Here is a 26,178-nt window from a genome sequence, read left to right on the forward strand (position 1 = left end):
AGTATCTAGTTTGATTTATCTATTCATCAAATCATTATGTATATTAAAACCATAAAAGGCTCTTTAATAAGACCTGAGTCTCACAAAAAGAGTGCAGGATTAGGACAATTGAGAATTTTGTCTGAAATTCACATTGTATATCTGGTCATTAATTTTCTTAGAGAAGCAGCAGACAAAAAATAAAACCAAAATATAACAAAACAACTATTGGATTGAAGTTAGTACATACATACATCTTCATAAAAAATGCAGTATCAGGGGAGTGTTTAGGAAAATATGTTAGTGACTCAGAGGATATAAAAGAAGTAAGAGGTGAAGAAGTATGACATAACAACATATTTGACTAGGGAATACATCAATAAGTAACAATTACGAGTGGGACCAATACATTGGGCAACTTCGTTTGGTTTCCTATCATATCAAAAGTTTACTGCCTTGATAAAATATTAAGAAAGCTTGTTGAAGACATGAGTGATGTGTAAGATTGGAGGCATTTCCCTTTGTAAATATTATTTTATGCTACATGTTATATTCTGTGATATTGTGTCACTAACAATAATATGCAAAAGAGATCAATTAATACGAAGAGAAGTCAGCCCATTATCACTTTAACTTTAAAATATTGAAAGTTATACTCCAAAAACTATAACAGGAATAGTAATGAATTATAGAAAGTCCTGAAGAATAACTCAGTCAGTAACATAATTTCCTTAAGAGCATGTAGTAATTGAACTTGATCACTATTATTCAGCATAAAACCTGCTTGTAATTCCACTATTGTGGAAGCAAAAGAAGATAAGTCTTTAAGTTTTCTGGCCAGTCCTAGTCCTGTGGACCAGTATCAAGACAATGTTAGATCAATGCTGTCTCTAAAGATTATTGCATGGTGCCTGAAGAATAAAACCACAAATTATCTTCTGAGCCTCATATGCACGTGAACACATGTACCCACACAAAAGAAAGTAAAAATTAATTACTCTTACTACCTGGGTTCTCTTGGCATCTCATCTTCATGACCTGAAGTGAAGAAATAGATGTGCACTTTTAAAAGTGTTACTTATCCTCCACCAAAAGGAAGAAAATTCCAAGATTGGACATGTATGAAGCATAAATTTTGCATAGAAATCCTGTTGATATCATCTTGCCCTATTGTGATGAAAATATATCCACACATTATACAAAGCAAAAGAATGTAAAACATCTCTCAGTAATACCTAGGTATTCATAATAGTTAAGCTATTAGGGAGGAATTTAGAATGCAATAAAATACCTCTATCTCTCTCTCTCTTTCTCTCTCTCTCTCTCTCTCTCTCTCTCTATCTATCTATCATCTATCTATCTATCATTTATGATTTTATACAAGATGAAATGTGGATTAACTGGAGGTATGTTTCATGAATTTTGTTAAAGGTCTGGCTTTCTAGTTGTGTAGAATGTGAAAATATCTTCTGACTATGATCATCATCAGTGGTTATCTTTAGAGAAATGTCCATTTTAATGATACTGACACTAATGAAGCTGCCATGTTTAAAATGAACAATCCATCTATAACAATCCAGTTTTGAGTCAAATTTCACTTAAAATTCACCCTTGGATCTAGAACATCCCATTGACATGATCAATTGATGGATTAATTCCTGTTACCAATCCCATTTTCATGTCTTTTCTTTTATAAGTATTAATATTTGAATGATTTCACACAATGAACTCAATCATACTCTTTCTAAAACCCTTAGCTTCTATACTCTGAACCCATGAGATTATGAAAATGTTTTTCTTTTTTTTAGATTTTTAATGCTTTTTTATGAACATGTTGCCAAAATATATGGCCTCTTAAGTAGGCTTATATCAGACCCTAAAGCATCATTTTGTCTTAATAATCAAAATACCATAATCTGAGCTTGTTTGTTTGTTTGTTTTTCATGACAGTGTTTCTCTGCGTAGCCCCGACTGTCCTAGAACTCACTCTGTAGACCAGGCTGTCCTTGAAATCAGAAATCTGCCTGCCTCTGCCTCTCAAGTGCTGGAATTAAAGGTGTGCACCACCACTGCCCAGCTAATCTGAGCATCTTTAATGACATTAATTTGTTTTCTTGTAGTTATGGGGATCAAAATTCAAAGAAAATGTGTATATTTCTGAATTGTGGGAAGAATGTTCTTCTTGGCTAGAATACTAATATTGTATTGTACTAATATTAAATTATTCCATTTAAAGCTTATTTCTCAACTGCTGGTGCTATGAGATGTGGTTGAATCATGAGGTCCTACTTTTACCAACAGATTGATCACTACTGAGCTCATGACTGAATAGACTTTAAAAAGTAGTCCCTAATTAGCAGCAGTAAATCATCAAGTGTATCATTTGAAGGTGATATGTTTTCTCCTGCATGCTTTCCCTCTTGCTCTTGTTTTCTCTCTACCTCCTGTTCCCCATGAGGTGAGAGCTTTGCTCTTCTATCCATGTCTGCCATGATGGGATAATTCATACATACTTGAAAACCCCAGACTCAGTTGACCATTAATTGAAGTCATGAAATTAAAGAAAACCCCCTTTTGTTTACATTTTTTGTCTGATATTTTATCAAAAGAACAGGAACCTGTCCAACATAAAGTTGATCTCTCAGTACTGTGAAATACATGGGCTTGTGATGACTTAAATAAGAATAACACCCCTCCCATAATCTCCCTTGTTTAATATGTATTCCTCTGTTGCTGAAAAAGTTTAAAGAGGAAGAAGTGCAGTTTTAATGGAAGAGGGCAGACTCTGAGATTTCAAAAAGTCTACCCTCTCCAGTATAGTTGGTTTTTCTATTTATGGTTCATGATGTGAGCTGTCAATTTTTACTCCAGCATCCTATTATCTTGACACCTACATTCCTCCACCATGAACCTCCACCCTCTGGAACCATAAGACCAGAAAAAACGCTTGCTTTAATGTCTAACCTTAATCATAGGGTTTTAACACAGAAATGGCAAAATTATTAATAAACTATACTATCACCATCACCTATTTGCCCCCAAAAGTCGTCCTCAGCTAGTATCATCAGATGGGTTTTTGTAGGTTATTCAGTTTATGACTGGGCAGGTCACAATTCAATTGGCAGCATGTATTCAATTTATACTATGTATCCTACTTAGAACTAGATGGTACAAATGCTATTTATGCAGTAAAGATAGCTTAAAAATAAAAGTATTTAAAACTTTCTAAAGCTTTTCTCTTCTAACATATTTTTAAAAGGAAAATAAATAGACTTTGGTAGTTGTACATGGAATTTAATTGTATTCTACCATACTAATGCCATTGTAAATTATTGTGAGTTTTTATATGAGATCTAACTACTCTCTGTACAGTAAATAAAAATACTTGTCTAGTATCTATAGAAGCTTTCCTTTAAATATCGTTAAATGGAATATTTAATTATTAAATATAATATCAGTGTAAATGTTATGCACTATTGAGCCAATTATAATTCTTTCTGTGTAATTTTAATCATATTGTCATTTCAATTTATACAGTACCTCCCTATGTATCATTTCACACCAAATAGTCTTACTAAATTCTTCAAAATCTCTGGAAACTATATCAATTGACATTATTAAGAAAAAATATATATATATTTTTTTTTTTTTGGTTTTTTCGAGACAGGGTTTCTCTGTGTAGCCCTGGCTGTCCTGGCACTCACTTTGTAGACCAGGCTGGCCTAGAACTCAGAAATCCGCCTGCCTCTGCCTCCAGAGTGCTGGGATTAAAGGCGTGCGCCACCACGCCCGGCTAATTTACAATGGCATTAGTATGGTAGAATACAATTAAATTCCATGTACAACTACCAAAGTCTATTTATTTTCCTTTTAAAAATATGTTAGAAGAGAAAAGCTTTAGAAGTTTTTCTGGTAACCTACACAGCTGAGCTTTCTTATTTTTTACTTGGTATTTTGTTACTTTCCATCCCCACGGTCCCAACACAATTGCTGTCCATTTTATGTTATTTATTAAAGTAGTTTCCTACTTCTAGTACCCATTTTTATATCCATTACATTATTACATTTGATGCAACTAGTAACTACACAGGTTTGAGACTCAAATTATTCCCTTTTGGGAAGGATTTTCCTACCTGAATCAGGTAGCATATGATATGTAAGATTGTTTCATATTTTGGATAGTTGGACAGCTAGCAGCTGGATATTTATAATGGCTTTAATAATGTTTCCTTTTTGTTATAGCTGTTGTTTGGTTATTACATGGTCAATAGATTCCTCAGCTTTTCTTAGTTTGGTGAAATGATCATTTGTTTACCAGATGGTCTCAGACTGATAAACATCACATGAGAGCAAAATTTAATGCAAAAGAGGTTTTTATGTCCAGACACTCTCACATTAAACTCAGACAAAATAATTCTAATTGTCAGCACAAAAACCGACTTTTATGGGAATGGAAAGGAAAAATCATAAAGCCCTATTTGTAACATGTAATTCTATTTTCTATGACAACATGGCTTCCTGTTTTATCAAAGCTCTGGATGCACAATTTATGAGTCATTTGTGATGTTCATATTTCTTTTAGCAAACCATGTAATACATATTTATAAATTTATCAGTTTGAATTAATATTTGTCTGGAAGATAGCATTATGAATATTTTCCAATAATGGTTGAATATGTCATCAAAGATTTTAAAAGTTATGTTAAATACTAATATATAATGACTGGAATTTGGAAATTATACACTTGAGTCTGAGTTTTCAATGAGGAATTTGAAGACTGCGCTATTTGTATCCAACATTGCTCATGAACAGAACCATACTTAATGGTTGTATCCTATTTGGGGAATCCTCTTATCTTTTACACCAGCTGACTTTATGTTGTACAGCAAAAAATACATAAGGAAATGGGGAGAATTTATTATGAATACTGTTTTTGAGGTTTCTACTCATGATCAGAAGACTCTGTTGACATGGACTATGATGAAAAATGCTTTCACAGAAGCAGGAGGGTGATGCAGAGCAAAGTTGCTCAATCCACAGATTCCAGGAAGTAGAAAAAGGGAAGAATATGGCAAAATATAATAAACCTCAAAAGACAATGTCTATAGTGAACTTAAACCTGGCCATACCTTGTAAAATTTGAAAAAACTTTATATAATGTTACCAAATTGTGAATCTATCACTAGGCCAATCCATTTATTGGATCAAAGCCCTCACAGACAAATTACCCCTCAATAACTCTATGTATCAGCTAAAGGTTAAACTTTTAGCATATAGGCTGTTAGGTGAAATCCTTTATATCAGAGTTGTAATATCTATGTTACACTTTTTTCTTTCTTTGATGTATAACTTCCTAAGTTTTAAGGGAAGAACTCATAAACGCTTAATTTGCTAACTAACTGCCTTCCACTGATACAATATTAATTTCCTTTGATACAACATGTCGTTTCTCAAAAGTTTTGCATTTTGGTGAATATTCATAATTATCATCATTTTTCCCCAGCTTCACAACTAAAATGTACAACTTATTTTCCATATTTCAAAGGATCAATATGTTTTCTAGATTTCAAGGGCAAATACATGTTTACATAAGAACCATTTTTATATTTTGTATGTATACATTCACATCTAAAGAAATTTATTTTATCCATAGTAATAAGGTGAATTTGACAACTTATTCAAAATCCTGACATTTGCTCTCTTCAAGACTGCATGGTTTTCTAATAAGGTGAAATTTACAATGTAATCAAAATTGTATCTTTGTTCTTGAGCAGTATATCTTAGCTGAACTCTTAAAAAACTAATTTTAGGGTAATTATTCTTAGGGGCTTATGTTCAGACAATGATAAGAAAAATGACTAGGGATGTGTTTGTACTATCTCTATGTGAGTATTTACATTGTCAATCATCTTAGGGCATTAAGGAAATAGAGAATGTGCAACATGAGAATTGTGATAAGTGTCTACAGTCTCTCAATTCCTTCAATTAACGCCTACCCCCCTTATTGATCGTATCATTGATTATATATATGAATATATTCATTGATATTCAATTATATGTTACATAAATGCAATATTATCTTAGTGTAACATAAAACACAGTACCAAGGAGAAAATATATCCTAGTATCAATTGGTATGTAAAGAGTTCATCACCAAAAGTGTTCTAGAAAATTGGTATTTCTACCTATTCTAATAATGAAGAACATATGTTGTTTACTTAAATAGGAATAAGAAAACAGTGATGAAAAATCTTCTATGTTTTCAGTCTTATTACATGCCAAGTAGCAAATAATGAAAAGATAACAAGGGGGTAAGAGAAAGTAGCATCTAGGATCGAGACTAGTCTGTAAAGATAGTTCAAATTAAAATTAGAGTCGAAAACTTCTTTTTAATGTGTAATTGTTTCCAGTACCCTAGCAGAATCTATTATTTCCCAAGTAGGCAGTAGAGACATAAAGTTGACATATTTAGTTTAAAAGGACATCTAAAACTTAACAGAATAAACCTTTATTTATACTTCATGATAAATGTGTTGCCCTAATTTTCAGGTCTATTTCTTAGAGAAATAGAAGCTGCCCAATACAATCAACAAAGTTGTTCTTTTATTGTATACCTGTCTTAGAGAACTCTGGTTAACCTCTAATTTCCCAGTTTTACCATCCCAAAGCTTTCTTTCTTAGTCTTAGATTTATAGATAAACTGTCACAAGATATACTCTTCTAGCAGCATATGCAGGCAAACAATAGTATCACCCCAGACAACAGGTGAGAAACAGGACTGGATGAGAGCTAAGGCGACAGCACAGCCTCCCTCATTAAAGTTGTACAAATCCTATAAATCAATAGTGCAGTGAGACTCTTCCTTCTTGTGTAGCAGGGTAGATGCTCTACATACTGGAAGAAAGTTACAGTCTCAAACTAGAACTATACAAATTGTATTCCTGTTTTTTATTCTGCAATAAAAGTTTGAACAAATATGTTTAAATTTATGAATACTAATAATTGCAAGTTTTATTTACCTTTATTTTATGGACATGAGTGTTTGCATAAATTAACATATGTATTCAACATGGTTATCTAGAAACCAAGGAGGTAAAAGGATGCCATTTGATCTTCTGGAACTTGAATTCTAGTGTTGGAGAGCTGTGTGCTCCATATGTGTACTGGTAACTCAGTAGAGGTCCTCTACCAGAATGAAGTTCTTAACAACTGAGCACTCTCTCCAGCCTCCAATACTATTAAATATTTGAACAAAATTTGGAAATGATACCTGGTAAACAAGGGAAATATAAAATTACATATAATGAATATGAGTACAGTTGTTGTATGTTAATACTGGTAAAAATGTTAGGTGCATTATGTCCCTTTAGAGTGAAATGATTCATCTATCTTTCACTGCCAGCTGACAGTCCCCTGCTATTGACTTGTCTGAATCTGGCCATAAGCTAAAGAACTACCTTAAATTAAGACGTTTTGTACCTTTCTCCTTCAGCCAGCATCTATGAATTTACAAGAGTGACAATTTTCCAGGCAAGGCCTAAATTATTGTCATTGATTCTTTCCTAATTTTGGATGTACAACTCGAAATGAATCTCAGAAAGATAAGGAACTCATCTGTCCATCATAGTAATCAATTATCTCTAGGGAAATATTACAGAGAGGTGTTACCTATAATGCTGCATCTGATAGATACACAGAGATTTTTTTCCTATTTTTCCCTAGTACTGGACAATTTTTAGTTCAAATTAAAATTTTTCTAGTCATATTTCACTTTAAAATATTTACTTCTTAGCCGGGCAGTGGTGGTGCACGACACAATCCCAGCACCTGGGAGGCAGAGGCAGAGGCAGGCAGATTTCTGAGTTTGAGGCCAGCCTGGACTACAGAGTGAGTTCCAGGACAGCTAGGGCTACACAGAGAAACCCTGTCTCGAAAAAAAAAATTTACTTGTTATTCAGACCTCCACCATAACCACTACCTATCATTTAAAGGAAATAGTTGACCCTTTTCCACTGATAAACAAGTTATCAGCATCTGAAGAAAACAACAACAACAAAAAATGTTGCAAGTCGTAATTAGATTGGATTAGAATCTCAGATCTGTCTCTACCAAGTGACAAATTCCATTGGCCCCTCAGTTTTCTTATTTTGTGCTGGAAAACTAATCTGTAACTTTCCAGTTTTCAGAAAAGGTTAAATACAGCATAAAGGTTGCTTCTGCAGTTACTGCATGCCATTTAAGGGCTGAATTAGTGGTCACTTTGCATGAAGTCAAAATATTTGCTCTTTCCTTGACTGGAGCACTTGCCTTGCTAATGTATTTCTGTTCCCATTCCATTCATTTTATTTCCATATTCAATAATGAAAAAAGCTTATTCTTTGTAACAAATAAAAAATATATTTCTGGGAGAGAGGGGTAGTGGTGGTAGTATATACTGGAAGGAAAGGAGATAGGTGAAGGTGCAGTCAAGATGTCTTGTATAAATCAAGAATAATTTTTTTTAAAATAATAAAGCTAAGAATGGTCCAATCAAATTTGTGTACTACAAATAAATGTCCTGTACTAATTTTTCTGTAATAACTATTTACATCCATTTACACAATGTTTCCTTATTATCTACGATGTTTTCTTTCCTTTGTTTTGTCCTGTAACTATTTATGTTTTATCATCATTTTAGTATTTAAGCAGCATCTCCTCTGTGATTTCCCTTGACTAGTTTATCTTCTCCTAATTTTTTCTCTCTTTGCCTACACAACAGACTATCTATTCCATTGCTCTTGAACTGATATAGTTAGTTAGGTATTAATCTTCTTGAGAAAAGGAAATTGCCCTTAACTACTACTTAGACCAAGATAAAGTCCATTTGCCCTTAGTTTTCTCATTTTGTACTGGAATATTAATATATAACTTTCCAGTTTTCCGCAAAGGTTGAAAATAACAAGGAGTATGCTTTTGCACAGCCACTGCTCTCATTTAAAGGCTGAATCAGTGGCCACTTTGCATGAAATCGAAATCTTTGCTCTCTCCTTTGACCGGAGCTCCTGCCTGGCCACTGTACTTCTGTGTCTGTGCCATCCATTTCATTTACATAGTCACTAACAGGAAAAATGAAACCTTATTTTATATGGGGACAGTAGAGCTTTTAAAAAAAGTTTTTAGTTTAAACAATAAATAAACGTACAACTTTTGTTGTTGAAATATATATGTTCTTTTGTTTTAGATTATTTATATTTTAATTCATTGTGACTTACTTATTGTTCCCTGTGGAATTTGTAGGTAAAATCTTTCCATTCCACTCATGTGTCAGAATGATATACATTGCAATAATAAGGAGGAAATTTAGAAAATGTTTTCAGCTGGGTAGTGGTGGCACATGCCTATAATCCCAGCACTTGGGAGGCAGAGGCAGGTGGATCTCTGAGTTAGAGACAGCCTGGTCTACAGAGTGAATTCCAGGACACCCAGGGCTACACAAAGAAACTCAATATATATATATTACATATTATATATATAATATATAATTATATAATTATATATATAATATATAATATTACATATTTTCCTACTAAACTCTGAAGTTGTTGTTATTATTATTATTTTTATTTGTTAAGTAACATTTAAGAAATAGTGTCATGGCACATGTTATATCTAACTCAAGCACTCTGAATCTAAGACAAAAGGATTACCAGATGAAAATTAGCCAGTACTACATAATAAGTTCAAGGCTACTGCGTGCATTGTAGAAATTATTACATTTACCTAATTAAAATTAGAAGTTAGGAGAATAATAACATGACTTTTAAAAATAATACAATACTACAAAGGTATTTTTCCCCCTGGTTAGTTTTTTGGGAGGAATTTGTGTAATGTATTTTGATTATATTCATCCCCCCTAACAGCTCTTAGATTTATCCCTTCTTCCCTATACTGTCTATTTTGCACATTAATTATTTAAAAACATCGTTTCCAATTTGTGTTGCCCATATGCCCTGGGTGATGTGCTTTTGGATTTATATCATGGAAGCAAGTCTCTTGCCACCATGGCCTCCTTGTTGTGATAAACCGCATTCCTCTGTGATGTGATTGCATCTCTCCTTTAAGTTTTGTTCTATCATATATTTGGTCACAAAGACAAGAATAGTTACTAATACATAGAGAACTTGTGTTTTTAAAAAAATACCAGAGTAGGTTTAGTAATTCTGAATTTTCATTTGGAACATCAATTGCAAATAAAAATAAAAGTTCAAAAGGGAGAGTTTTCACACAGGCTGTAGTCTGTAAGTGGATTAAAAAGTTAATTTGGAGACTGAGTTTTCTTCTTGTCAGTTTAAAATTTCAAATGTAAATGACTATAACTTTGTATCATTGGAAGAAATAAAATGATACAAATAATTTTATAAGGAGGAACGACTAAACTGTGGTCATGTGAATGGAACTAAGGAACAAATTGAGCATACAGAACTAGATTAAGTGTGCGATAGGCTTTTATAAAGCACCAAGTTTTCCATTTCTTATTCATTTATTGTTTCCTTTACTCAGTGCGTATTTATTCTTCATCTAAGCTGGGCCTTGTTTAAATGACTTCATCTTCATTATCTAGCACATATAGGACTTAATATCTTAGATTTCTCATTCTGAGGATAGTGGGAACTTATGGTACTCACTGAATGGTACTGTGACAGTGGCATTAGCAGTGACTAGAAATAATAACCGGAATGGACAAGTCTGACACATAAGCAATAGTGCCTGTGACAAACTGTGTTTTAGGAAATTGTTTCCCAGGTAAGGTTGTGGGTAGTCGCTTGTCACCACTCCTCTCTTTATTATCTCAGCATCTGAATATAATAACTCCCCATTCCTGTTCTTATCTGTGTTTATACACCACGGAGTTCAGGAAGGAGGTAAGGCACCTTAAGGAATTATGTAGAGTAAAATAGGGCAAATCCCTTTACTCCTTGTCTCAAACGCTCAGGCGATTGAGTTTTTCTAACGAAAGTGAGCCCCTTATCAAGATCATATAACTATTCACAAAACAGAATGGGCCTCTACAAAACTGCCCGTCTTGGATCACTAAATAATTATTTGGAAGATTACATGCCTCCTTAATTCTTACTCTACTAGAATTTGAGAACCGATGAGCTCAGGATCTGTTAAGGACTTAAGAGCTTTTCAAGGAAATGATTTCTGTAAAGACAGGGTTTTACATTACAATGTTCTCATTTCCCACTGTCGTGCCAGGGTGGGGCTCACTCAGAGAGCAGCTTATGTGGCATTTAGCCCATAAGCTGCTGATAGTCTTGATGTCTGGGGTTCAGTTTCTCACAGATGGTGCCTGCTGTACTCACTGCTTCTTAGTGTGACTTGTCAGTCATTGCATGATCTCTGCGTGGTCACGATTGCTTTTAAGTTCTATAGTGACATTTGAAATCCATCATGTTTGACGGCTGTTACACTTGCTTGATAAACACTGTCTATGAGAAAATTTTTGTCATTTCCATTTCACTGACTCCATTTAAAACTTAAAACACAGTTAATATGTGTTTACATGAGAAAAATAAATCTGCCAATGAATTGGAAAATTACAATAATTTTCTAATTAGCTAAAACAAAATTGAAAACAAAATTACCCTCAATTACAAGCAAATTTTAGAGAAAAACAAAAACCCTGAATTCCTTCATTCATTTTCCTAGTCTAATTTGCACATATTTTCTTGTTCTTTTATTCTAGGTCTTAAAGAACAACATACATGTGTATGAAAAATAATTGCATATAGGTAGTCAAATTGTTACTTATATGTACATATTTTATCTATAATGTCATACTCTAAACTTATTTAGATCTGTATTAATGTCCTGTATTTGTAATAGTGATATAGTTAACAAATATATATTTGTATTATGTATGATTTTTCCATTCTGACCTCTAGCATGTGAACTTTGATTCACAGGGTGTGAACAATGAAACCGGTAGGCAGGAAATCCTATGTGATGTTTGAGGTGCAAACAGAAAGGTAAATAAATTCAGCAAGATAAAGAATAATAGTTCATATTGTGCAAGAAGCTTGGGCTTTGCAATCCAGTACTCTCTTGTTTTAGCTAGAGTATACCGTTTGTGCCTAGAAACCATTTCCTTATGCGCACTCCAATGGTCAAGATGACCTTACAGTTCGCCTCATCTTGACTAAGTTTTAGGTAATTGTCAATCTCAATATAGGCCCTGATCTTCCTTTCTTAGAGGACTTAATTTAAGAAATGTGCAATTATGATTTCTTTCTCTGCCTCTTTAAAATATGAACTATTTTCATACCTCTTGTCAAGTTTTACAACCAAGGATTGTACTTTTGAAACGTAATCATCAGGAGAAAAAGCCAGCCTTGTCTCCCAGTGTCCATGGGAAGGCAGGAACCTAAATTCACCAGGGCCAATGAACAAACATAGAGGGCCAAGTCACCTTGACTGACCTAAAGGCTAGCCCTCCTGATATTTTCTACTTGTAAAGTCTAACTGACAAGCAGTCCGCAATCACGTCCTTGAGGACAGTTAAGTCCACTGGGCCTCCTATAGTGGAAATATTTTGGCTATTGCTGTAGTCAAGAATATAGGATTTCTCATCTGTTTACATTGTACAGTGCATTATTTTGGTATCAGTCTGAGAGAAATGGCTGGACACTTGTATCTGCATATATATATATATATATATATATATATATATATATAATTATGCACTACATTTCATATGAATGGAGTTGTTTTTGAAGAGTTACACATGGGATGAATTCCTTTAAAACTGCAATCATGATCACACTATGTACCAATGAAGCAACTGCTCTGATCCATGCTCCATTTTTCTTTTTATTTTAATAAAAATCTGTATCATCTTTGCTTCTGAGATGAGAAGCACCCATCAGGCTTTGCAAAGGTTGGACCTTGCGTGTTATACTGATTGATTCTTTGTGCTTTGGAGCTGGTCTGCCTAGAAATAAAGTGTCTTTAGGAAAAGGGGCTTATCTAGGGGAGGTGAAGTGCAGAGTTACTTCTGCAGAGAATCTTCAGAGGGACCTTTGATTTCAGCTGAAAATTCAGGCCTGACTTGAGCACAGCCTTCCAGTGCCTTGTATGGATTTGTTGTAGTACATCAAAAAAGAACAAAATAGAAAAATACATTTACATATATTTTTATTTTATCCAGATTTGCTTTATGTTCCTGCTTTCCATTAAGGCATAAAATATGTTTTCTTAACTTTCTTAGAAATTTAAATAACATAAGGGATTTCTTACTTTAATATTTTCAATGTTATGTCAAGTGAGTTGAAACATTCTTTTTTTTTCTTTTATTGGATATTTACATTGTTTACATTTCAAATATTATCTACTTTCCAGGTCTCACCTCCAGAAATCTCCTATTCTATCACCCCTTCCCTGTCTCTAGGAGGGTACTCCCCTCTTACACCCACTCCAACCTTCTTGGTCTGGCTTTCCCCTACACTGGACATCGAGCCATCACAGGACCAAAGGCCTCTCCTCCCATTGATGTCCAATAAGGCTATCCTCTGCCACATATGCAGCCTGAGCCATTCTTGTCTCCCTATATAAAGCTCACATCCATGTGGCTCAAGGACCTCCACGTAAAACCAGATACACTGAAGCTAATAGAAGAGAAAGTGGGGAAAAGCCTTGAACACATGGGCACAGGTAAAATTTCCTGAACAGAGCACCAATGACTAATGTTCTAAGATCAAGAATCAACAAATGGCACCTCATAAAATTGCAAAGCTTGTGTAAGGCAAAGGACACTGTCAATAGGACAAAACGGCAACCAACAGATTGAGAAAAAATTGTTACCAACCTCACATTTGATATATACAATATCCAGTATATACAAAGAAATCAAGAAGTTAGACTCCAGAGAATCAAAAACCTTATTGAAAATGGGGTACAACCTAAACAAATAATTCTCAACTGAGGAATACTGAATGGCTGAGAAGCACCTAAAGTAATGTTCAACTTCCTTGGTCATCTGGGAAATGCAAATCAAAACATCCCTGAGATTCTATCTCACACCAATCAGAATGCATAAGATCAAAAAGACAGGGGACAGCAGATGCTGGCAAGGATGTGGAGAAAGAGGAACACTACTCCATTGTTGGTGATATTGCAAGCTGTAACAACCACTCTTGAAATCAGTCTAGTGGCTGCTCAGAAAGGTGAACATAGTACCTGAGGACCCAGCTATACCACTCCTGGACATATACCAGAAGATGCTGCAACTTGTAATAAGGACACATGAGTTGAAACATTCTTGAACTCACAACCTGAGTTGAACTGAAAACAGAAGAGTCAGCGATCTTAACTGCTGAGCCACAGCTCCAGGAGTGCGTTGAAACATCCTTAAAATAGTCAATTGTGTTTGTTCTTTACAAATATCTTGTGCACATACACATATAGATATAGGATATAGTATCTATAGACATGTGACAAAAAAAACTAACATTAATAATTAATACTCATAAAGAACACTGACATGAACATAACATTTAGAGCTAGATTCCATTACACACACACACATACACACACACAATCAAAATATAGGGGAAGAAAGATGGTACATAGGACAAGGATAGTCGGTGTAGATCTGTTTAGTTTTTTGAGCGTGACTCCAATCTCCATTTTCAGGATATCAACAGTCTAAAGAGTGTCACCAAACAGGAATCAACAGCTGTGGAGATCCAGCAGGAACACACAGGCCTCTGCATAATGGGCATGAGTTACTGTGAGTGATCAGAACCAACAGAAATGCCAGGAGAATTTCTCCTCACTGCCTCTCTCTCAATGAAGTGAAGTTCGACTAAGATATTGCAAAGCTAGTTCTGCAAGCACCCAGTCACTGCCTGTTGGGTTCTACTTATACTCTCTTTAAATATCACATGTGCTCTCATTGGTCTTGCTTCAGCAAAATATCACATGAGTGTTTCTCAGCAAAACATCATATAAGTGTGCATCACATGACACAAACAGAAACTTCTACTTCATATATATCCAAATTCCAAAGTGAACATTTTCTGAGTAGACATTTTATAGTTAGGACAACAAACATTACCTATGTTTATTTATCAAGTAAATTTCAGGGACATGCATGAGTATATATGTATAAATATACATATAAATATATAAATGTACATACATGGCTTTAAAACACACCACACACACACACACACACACACACACACACACACATATATATGGCAGACAGTTTAGAAAATGAACCTACTTTGTTATAAACAGTGAATACTAGAATATCACCTGGACTTATAAAAGGTACTAGAATCTAGGTCTGCAAAAGCATGTTTGTTATATAGAAAAATATACATTGATTTAAAATTCTGTACATGTGAAATAATCACTTAATTTTATTTTTGTCATTTTATCTCTACTTATATTTTTAGCTTTTCTCTTATAGTCAGCATCAAAACACCAAACTGTGGTCTTTGATGGGCTTTAATCCTTTAACACATTTCTAGAATCAATGAGACTACTGTAAAGATTTCCTTTATTTGACTCCCAGTTTGTCATTGATTTTTCAGAATGTCTATTTGAGAATAATCTAAAGGAAGGTTGTAAAGCTGCCTAATCAATGTGCTCTTATTCTTCGTGACTTTGGCTGATTACCCATAAATTCTATGGATATTGGGTAACAATTTAACAGTACAGTATCTGGATTACAAGTTTGTTGAAGCCAAGATTTTGATGTGTCTTGAGTTTGATAAAACATTAAATTTAGCAGGGGCCTTCCTGCACAGGACTCTAGATCTCTTACAAATCTTAATTTCCAATTTAAGTGTAAGTAACAAAAATGCTTGGCTATGGAAAAATTTAATGTTCTTTAGTAAATTTGATTCAATGAACCATCATGTGAGGTGGCAACTCAGTTAAATGGGAGTTAAATTTTCTTTGACTATGTAATAATCAAAGGGGAATAAATTACATTTTACAAACATTGAGAATACATAGCTTTAAATAGATCATGTGAATAGTAACTTTACGATCAATAATCTAGGAAAATAAAGGTACCACAAAACGAGAGAATGTTTCAGGAATACTCAGGATGTGATTTATTTGTTTTGTTAGTTTTGAATCATAGGAATTTGTCTAAAATAACTGATTCTGTCCACACAGTTAATATACTTCACTTAAATTTCACCTTAGAAATTGTTAACATTCAATGAACCAAGTATAGAAATTATTAACATTCACTAAGAAATGTTTAATTTACATTACAAAATTTGAGTTAATATTCAGAAATTGACCATATTACAAAATTTCTACAAAAAGAGTGATAGTGGTCATATAATGTCACATGTGAATTTAGAGGCAGTAAGATTTTATGACACATGCTTAATATACCTGCAGACTGTTTCCAGAAACTTCTTGAACTATTAATTGTGAAATTTTCTGGTTCCTATGCTAATACAAACGACCCAATCTTTTCCTTCCCAATCACATGTTATGATCATATGAAATATTTATTTTCCCTGATTATTGCAAATATACAGAGGAGAGCAGTGTCCCCGTCTTTGCCCAGGCATCCATACTGACAATTGATTTTGTGACCAAACTTCCTTTGGCTTACCACAATAGGCCTCAAATCTTGCTTTCAGTTAACTTGCTTTTAGGATCCCTTTGACATATCTCTCAACATAATCTTTTAGTATGTTCTCTTTAGTTTCTATCAAATTCACTTCTTGGTTTAAACAGTTTCGCTAATTTAAAAAAAAAATGGATCCTTTTCTCTTTATCCTTTGACCCTAATTTAGCAGTAAACAAAATTGACTTCCTGGAGTCAGTCACACCTAATAATGCCTGCATGAAAAATAAAATAGTATCAAATTACATATAGTTAGTTTGATGCCTTTGAGGCAGAAACTTACGATTAAATGCAAGCTTGTTGAAGTTATTTCCTTTAAATTTAACAGTTTCACCCATTGGTGAACATACTAGAATTGAGGTCCTTTCCAGTTTTAAGAATATGTCTGTCACTGCTTCCTGTGGTTTCCCATAAATGCCATCTGTGGCTGCAGTGGGATAGGACTCGAAAACCTCACTGTTTTTGGCAAGAGACAGCTTGTTCTTTTCCAATTGTCTCCCTCCCACCAATAACTTTGAAGCCTGGCATACTGTGGTTTTTTTCTGTTTTTGAAAAACAGACACGTCTCCTACTCCTATAACACCTCAACCATCTGAATTAATTGGACATAGGACTTAATTCTGATCCAAATTATTTTTATTTCATTTAGCTCTTTAAACCGTAACTATTAGCAACACACTAAATTAATATAGAATAATATACTAATGGTTATTAGTGAGTGAAATACAGTAAAGGGCTTTAACATTTTTACGCCTATGATGGAAATACCACTTAAAACTAATGAGCTGTGTTTTACATGAAGAAACTTTATCCCTTCAGATAAACAGAGATGGGAGTATTCTGTGTAGTATTAGGAGTTTGTGCCCAGGTCTTCCCTAGTCCAGGGAATCAGTAATGATAAGAAAGTATAGTGATTCCAATGCAATCTCCATATAATATATGGAAAGGGATTTAAACGAATAACAAGAATGTGGTATGCTTATGTAGTCTCTAGATATATAAAAGCGTCCATGAGAATGTGAAATAAGTAGATCATAATATGGAAGAAAGTCTTCCACAAGAAAATTTGTATTTACCTTAGGATTATTAATATGTTTTTCAAATGGGTTAGAAGGTTACTGAGGATGTTGCAATGATGTGTGCTAAACCTTGTCATGCAGCTGCTCAAAGAGGTTTTATTACAGGTATGACCTGGAGGTAAAGAAGTGACCTCCCATACCATGGTCTTTAAATACTCTTAAAGCAGCCACTGGTTACAGAATTGCTGTGCTTGGTTACCAGAATTTCCCCATACCTGGAGCCTCAACTATATTTCTTCTGGCACCTGGTAAGCAGCACGAAAGTATGTACCTGATCTCCCAAATATCTCAGGAATTTACTAAGCCTATCCACTCTGGTTTGTAGACATTTGCTTTTCAATATGTTAAGGCTCTAATTGGGGAATAATTCAAACAATTCCACTGATCATAAATTTAGTTATGTGAGATACATGTATACCATTTCACATATATTTTTAATTCCAAAATATAGTCATATACCTGTTTCAACAACATTTAGCATCTTGCCACATTCCTAATCTTCACTAACACTCCCCACAGTGAGAGAATCAGCTTGCCTCTAGCCATTTTTCCCTGTCTTAGTAGAAATTTTACTTGAGTCCTCCAATATATTAAAATTATAAATCTAGTGTTCAATATTAATTTTGTATTAAATATGAGTAAAATACAATTACTAAGCAACAACTTGAAGCCCATTCTTACCTATGACTTTACTTTCTGTTAACCAATGCCCAGAAATATTATCTTGGAGTTCCCAATAATAATCAATCTACATATCTTAAATGGCATGTCATTTTGATAGTGGAATGAAACTTTTACACCAATCTTCTTTGACTTCCTTTGGAAAACTGTTTTTCACTTCTGTATTATAGCAACTGTATATGTGGCCACTTAGTAGTCAGATTCAGTGTTGGCAATTGTGTACAAGTACCCATAATTTTAATTAATAATGAATTCTGTGTGCATGAGAATTGGTAATTTAAATGTGCCAAAGAGAAGAGTTTTAAATATTTCCTTACAGTGAAGAAGTGGGATTTTCATTCAGTAAAGAAGAAAGGAATATTGTATTGTGAGGTTTCTAAAATCAATAGTAAGTACAAAACAAAGAGACATGCTTCATGATACATTCTAAGAAATGTGCTGGGAGGTAATTTTTGTCATTATGCTGATATCATACAGTATACTTCACAGTCATTGACTGTGGCCTCTTAATACAATCGAGACACAGTAAACACAAGAAGTACAAGGCTGCTGCCAGCACAAAATGTTTTATAATGACAGTTTTATTTTATAAGTGAAATAAATACACTCAAAAAATGCTTATATACACAATATAGTAAATCTTAAAAGTGACTCAATAAGAAACAATTTACTATCACACACACACACACACACACACACACACACACACACCCCTGAAATGGAGTTAACAGATTCTTCTGCAGTAGGTATCTTGGTACAGGACAGAAGAGAACAGGCACCTAGGTCATTGTGACACAGCATGGCAATTTCAATAGGCTCTGCAATACCACAAGTATAGTAATAATAAAAAAATCTTACTAAAATCCTTTTTTTTTCGTATCACAAATTTTAACTTGATGCACAACATAAGTAAGAAAACACTATTTGTGTCCTGCACTGCCTGTCATCCAATATGATTTCAATCACTGCCATTCTGAAAACTTTGCTTTCTCTTTGAAAATTCTGTCCTCTTCGATAACATTTGAGTAGAGTTAAATGTAGGTGCTAGAATTCAATCCTCCTTGCAGTCGGCTTGAATAGCCTCTTTGTTCTTGTATTCAACATACATCAATTTTTCTTTAGACTGACAAGTTATTCATTATTTTTATCAAGTATTTTTTGTGTGTAATTATCTGTGCCATAGTTGTGTATGACTTGCTGGGCAGTGGGTTTGTTTACAGCATCAGAAACCCAACCATATAAGTAATTCAAAATTGACAATTTCCAGTGGTTACAATGTTACTAAGCAAAAAAAATTCAGCAGTTCCATCGTTAATTTATAATGACTAACTTTGCCTGGAATGTTCTTATTAAACACTGAACTGTTTTATGATGTTGGAAGAGTTGTAGATATCTACTGCATAGTCCCAGTGCATATTATCTTCAGATGTTAAAAGGAGATAACACATGTATCTATATGTGGAACATCCAAACTTATGTTAATGAATATTTGTGAAAAGAGAGCAATTTGTTATAAGGTCACAGTCAGTATTGCTAACAAGGTGCTTTCTCAATAGAAGACATCAAACAATATTGTTCTGAAGCTCAGATAAGATATTGTCTTTCCCTTAATAAGACATTTGATGAATAAACGGACGACATACTATGGCCAACAGAACCATCTTCAGTCTCCTAATACTTATAAATATCCATCAGCAGGAAGAACAAATTATTAAAATTTTACTAGAAAATTTTAAAAAAGATGATTTGTCTAAACAGACAGACAGACAGACACACACACAACTTAGATTCATTAAAATCATTACATTTCAGAATCTTAAATATTTGCTTATTTTATATTGCTGTCTGTGAAGTGGGCAGGACAAGTCTAAGGTAGTAGAGGTGATATCTATTTCTCTTTCAGCTATATTCAATGTAATATTTTTGGCTTCACATCTTATGTATTGAAATAGGAGCCATATAGTCATTATCATATTGAATATCATTGTCAGTATAAATTTACAGATTATCACATGTAGACCATCAGCTACAGAAGAGGTTATAATTTTAAAAATTCAGATGATCTGTTGTCATATCTGAGAACTATTTTTACTCATAAAAAATAAGGAATTTATTTGGAGATCTAATACATTCTTAATCCAAATCTTCTAGATGGTAGACTATATGGTCCTGGAGTTTCTATTCTGTGCAATATTGCTTTAAAAGATTCTATCTCAAATTCAAAGATGAATGGCTAAAATCACAAACTCAGGAGACAGCACATGCTGGCAAGGATGTTAAGCACCTTGCTGGTGGGAGTACAATTTGTACAACCACTTTGGAAATCAATTTTGTGTTTTTTCAGAAGACAGGAAATAGTTCTACTCCAATATCCATCTATACCAATCCCGATCATACACCCAAAGATGCTCCAACATTCCACAAAAACACTACTTCAACTATGCTCATAGTATCTTTATTCCTAGTAGCCAGAAACTAGAAACAACAGAGATATCCCTCAACCGAAGACTGGATAAAGAAATGTGGGATATCTACACAATGGAATATTATTTAGCTATTAGTAACCAAGACATCATGAATTCTACAAGTGAATGGATGGAACATGAGAATGTCATCCTCAGTGAGCTAATCCAGTCCCATAAGGGCATGCATGATATAAACTCACTTATAAGTGGATATTAGCCATAAAATACAGATACCATGTTATACTCTACTAACTCAAAAAGCTAAACAATAAGGAAGCTTGAATATCACTTAGAAGGGGGGGTGGTAAAGTAGTCACAAGAGATGGATGGAGGGAGAGATTTGGTAGAAATGAGGAGGGGGAGAAAAATGGGCATTTATAACCAGGTTAGGGGAAGAACAGAAGAAATAGCTAGATGGTCATGAACATGATTAGATATCTTCCTGAGAAGGTGAACATCTCCACAAGGAGACCTAGGACAAGTTGATGACAGTAGCTGTGATTCACTACATTGAAGATATGAAATCTGAAGAGATTACCTCCTGTAACAAGTCAGAAACTCCTATGTAGCTATAGAAACACCACCCCACCTACAAAACATTCAACACAAAATTTATCCTGTCTGTAAGAAATGCAGGCATGAGGAACAGAGCAAAGACTGAGGGAATGACTAACACACACCTGTTCCAAATTGAGAGCATTCCATGCACCAGTCCATGACACTATTAATGGTACTCTGTTATGGTTGCCTCTGAGCTGCTCCTCACAGCAGCACACTCAGAAAACAGAGACATGGCCAAACAATGGATGGAGCTTAGGGACTCTTATGGAAGAATAGGAAGGACTGCAAGCCCCAAATGGTATAGGAACTACACAGAAAAACCAAAACCTCAACTAAACTGGACCCTTGGGGCTCTCAGAGTCTGAACCAACAACCAAATGACAAACACGACAAACACGGGCTGGACCTAGACCTCCCTGTATATATGTAGCTGATGTATAGCTTGATCTTCATTTGGGTCCTGAACAACTGGAGTGAAGGCTACCCCAAAAGCCATTACCTATATGTGAGATATGTTCTAAAAGCTGATCATCCTTGTATGGCCTCAGAGGGAGAGGAAACACCCATCCATGCAGCAACTTGATGTGCCTGGGGAGTATATCAAGGGGGCCCTAACCTGTGCAGATGAGAAGGTCAGGGGAGGCTTGGGGAAAGACTGTGGGAAGTGATAACTGGGATGGAGATAGTTAGCAGGATAAAAGTTTATAAGTAAAAAGTAAAATTTAATTTAAAAAATAAAAGGAAAACTTCTATTGTTATCTAAAAGAATAAATAAATAAATAAATAAATAGGCACAAGTCCCTTCCAATCCACTGCAGAACTGGGGTGCCTGGTCCGGGGAGTCTCCAGACACCCGAAAGGACCCACACAGAATCCCCCACTGGATCCTAAGACCTCTGGTCTGCTGATAGAGGCTAACATAATCACATGAGGAACAAGCTCTAACAAGAGACAACTATAACAACTAGCTCCAGAGATTACCAGATGGCGAAAGGCAAACGTAAAAATCCTACTAACAGAAATCAAGACCACTCATCATCATCAGAACACAGCACTCCCAACCCACCTAGTCCTGGGCACCCCAACACAACCGAAAAGCTAGACCCGTATTTAAAGCATATCTCATGATGATGGTAGAGGACATCAAGAAGGACGTTAATAACTCACTTAAAGAAATACAGGAGAACACTGCTAAAGAGTTACAAGTCCTTAAAGAAAAACAGGAAAACACAACCAAACAGGTAGAAGTCCTTAAAGAAAAACAGGAAAACACATCCAAACAGGTGATGGAAATGAACAAAACCATACTAGACCTAAAAAGGGAAGTAGACACAATAAAGAAAACCCAAAGTGAGGCAATGCTGGAGATAGAAACCTTAGGAAAGAAATCTGGAAACCATAGAAGTGAGGATCAGCAACAGAAAACAAGAGATGGAAGGGAGAATCTCAGGTGCAGAAGATTCCATAAAGAACATCGGAACAACAATCAAAGAAAATACAAAACACAAAAGGATCCTAACTCAAAATATCCAGGAAATCCAGGACACAATGAGAAGACCAAACCTACAGATAATAGGAGTTGATAAAAATGAAAATTTTCAACTTATAGGGCCAGCAAATATCTTCAACAAAATTATAGAAGAAAACTTCCCAAACCTACAGAAAGAGATGCCCATGAACATAGAAGAAGCCTACAGAACTCCAAATAGACTGGACCAGAAAAGAAATTCCTCCCGACACATAATAATCAGAACAACAAATGCACTAAATAAAGATAGAATATTAAAAGCAGTAAGGGAGAAAGGTAAAGTAACATATAAAGGCAGGCCTATCAGAATTACACCAGACTTTTCACCAGAGACTATGAATGCCAGAAGAGCCTGGACAGATGTTATACAGACACTAAGAGAACACAAACGCCAACCCAGGCTACTATACCCAGCCAAACTCTCAATTACCATAGATGGAGAAACCAGAGTATTCCATGACAAAACCAAATTCACACATTATCTTTCCACGAATCCAGCCCTTCAAAGGATAATAACAGAAAAAAACCAATACAAGGACGGAAATCACTCCCTAGAAAAAGCAAGATAATAATCCCTCAACAAACCAAAAAGAAGACAGCCACGAGAATAGAATGCCAACTCTTAACAACAAAAATAAAAGGAAACAACAATTACTTTTCCTTAATATCTCTTAATATCAATGGACTCAATTCCCCAATAAAAAGATATAGACTAACAGACTGGCTACACAAACAGGACCCAACATTCTGCTGCTTACAGGAAACCCATCTCAGGGAAAAAGACAGACACTACCTCAGAGTGAAAGGCTGGAAAACAATTTTCCAAGCAAATGGTCTGAAGAAACAAGCTGGAGTAGCCATTCTAATATCGAATAAAATTGACTTCCAACCCAAAGTTATCAAAAAAGACAAAAAGGGACACTTCATACTCATCAAAAGTAAAATCCTCCAAGAGGAACTCTCAATTCTGAATATCTATGCTCCAAATGCAAGGGCACCCATATTTATTAAAGACACCTTAGTAAAGCTCAAAGCACACATTGTACCTCACACAATAATAATGGGAGACTTCAAAACACCACTTTCATCAATGGACAGATCGTCGAAACAGAAACTAAACAGGGACACAGTGAAAGTAACAGAAGTTATGAAACTAATATACTTAACAGATATCTACAGAACCTTTTTATCCTAAAACAAAAGGATATACCTTCTTCTCAGCACCTCATGGGACCTTCTCCAAAATTGACCATATCATTGGTTACAAAACAGGCCTAAACAGATATAAAAATATTGAACTTGTCCCATGCATCCTATCAGACCACCATGGACTAAGGCTGATCTTCAATAACAACATAAATAATGGAAAGCCAACATTCACATGGAAACTGAACAACACTCTTCTCAATCATAACTTGGTCAAGGAAGGAATAAAGAAAGAAATTAAAGACTTTTTAGAGTTTAATGAAAATGAAGCTACAACATACCCAAACCTATGGGACACAATGCAAACATTTCTAAGAGGGAAACTCATAGCTCTGAGTGCCTCCAAGAAGAAACTGGAGAGAGCACACACTAGCAGCTTGACAACACATCTAAAAGCTCTAGAAAAAAAGGAAGAAAATTCACCCAAGAGGAGTAGATGGCAGGAAATAATCAAACTCAGGGGTGAAATCAACCAAGTGGAAACAAGAAGAATTATTCAAAGAATTAACCAAACCAGGGGTTGGTTCTTTGAGAAAATCAACAAGATAGATAAACCCTTAGCTAGACTCACTAGAGAGCACAGGGAAAACATCCTAATTAACAAAATCAGAAATGAAAAGGGAGACATAACAACAGATCCTGAAGAAATCCAAAACACCATCAGATCCTTCTACAAAAGGCTGTACTCAACAAAACTGGAAAACCTGGGCGAAATGGACAAATTTCTAGGCAGATACCAGGTACCAAAGTTAAATCAGGATCAAGTTAATGATCTAAACAGTCCCATATCCCCTAAAGAAATAGAAGCAGTAATTAATAGTCTCCCAGCCAAAAAAAAAAAAAAAAAAGCCCAGGACTAGATGAAGTCTAGAATGCGAATAGGTCCACTTTTTGCAGATGATATAATAGTATATATAAGTAAACGTAAAAATTCTACCAGAGAACTCCTAAACCTGATAAACAGCTTTGGTAAAGTAGCTGGATATAAAATTAACTCAAACAAGTCAAGACCCTTTCACTACACAAAGAATAAACAGGCTGAGAAAGAAATCAGGGAAACATCACCCTTCTCAATAGTCACAAATAATATAAAATATCTTGGCCTGACTCTAACTAAGGAAGTGAAAGATCTGTATGATAAAAACTTCAAGTCTCTGAAGAGGGAAAATAAAGATCTCAGAAGATGGAAAGATCTCCCATGCTCAAGGATTGGGAGGATCAACATTGTAAAAACGGCTGTCTTGCCAAAAGCAATCTATAGATTCAATGCAATCCCCATCAAAATTTCAACTCAATTCTTCAACGAATTAGAAAGAGCAATCTGCAAATTCATCTGGAATAACAAAAAATCTAGGATAGCAAAAACTTTTCTCAAGTATAAAAGAACCTCTGGTGGAATCACTATGCCTGACCTAAAGCTTTACTACAGAGCAATTGTGATAAAAACTGCATGGTACTGGTATATGGACAGACAAGTAGACCAATGAAATGGAATTGAAGACCCAGAAATGAACCCACACACCTATGGTCACTTGATCTTCGACAAGGGAGCTAAAACCATCCAGTGGAAGAAAGACAGCATTTTCAACAAATGGTGCTGGCACAACTGGTTGTTATCATGTAGAAGAATGCGAATAGGTCCATTCCTATATCCTTGTACTAAGGTCAAATCTAAGTGGATCAAGGAACTTCACATAAAACCAGAGACAATGAAACTTTTAGAGGAGAAAATTGGGAAAATCCTTGAAGATATGGGCACAGGAGAAAAATTCATGAGTAGAACAGCAATGGCTTGTGCTATAAATTCGAGAATCAACAAATGGGACCTCATGAAACTGCAAAGCTTCTTCAAGGCAAAAGACACCATCAATAAGACAAAAAGACCACCAACAGATTGGGAAAGGATCTTTACCTATCCTAAATCAGATAGGGGACTAATATCCAATATATATAAAGAACTCAAGAAGGTGGACTCCAGAAAATCAAATAACCCCATTAAAAATGGGGCTCAGAAATGAACAAAGAATTTTCACCTG

At 34.8% G+C, this 26,178-nt stretch overlaps 1 protein-coding gene across 1 annotated transcript in view; it reads left to right on the forward strand.

Annotated features, from left to right (window-relative positions):
* The window catches only part of LOC147001921 (uncharacterized), a 47,218-nt gene extending 32,460 nt beyond the window's left edge, over positions 1–14,758 (forward strand). Inside the window, exon 3 of the mRNA XM_085828869.1 lies at positions 14,654–14,758. Within this exon, the coding sequence (XP_085684995.1) occupies positions 14,654–14,758 (105 nt within the window). The remainder of the gene's footprint in view (positions 1–14,653) is intronic.
* The last annotated feature ends 11,420 nt before the right edge of the window (positions 14,759–26,178 follow it).

This window comes from Mus caroli, unplaced genomic scaffold (assembly GCF_978045245.1).
Source record: "Mus caroli unplaced genomic scaffold, Mus_caroli_1 scaffold_12, whole genome shotgun sequence".
Classification (NCBI taxonomy): domain Eukaryota; kingdom Metazoa; phylum Chordata; class Mammalia; order Rodentia; family Muridae; genus Mus; species Mus caroli.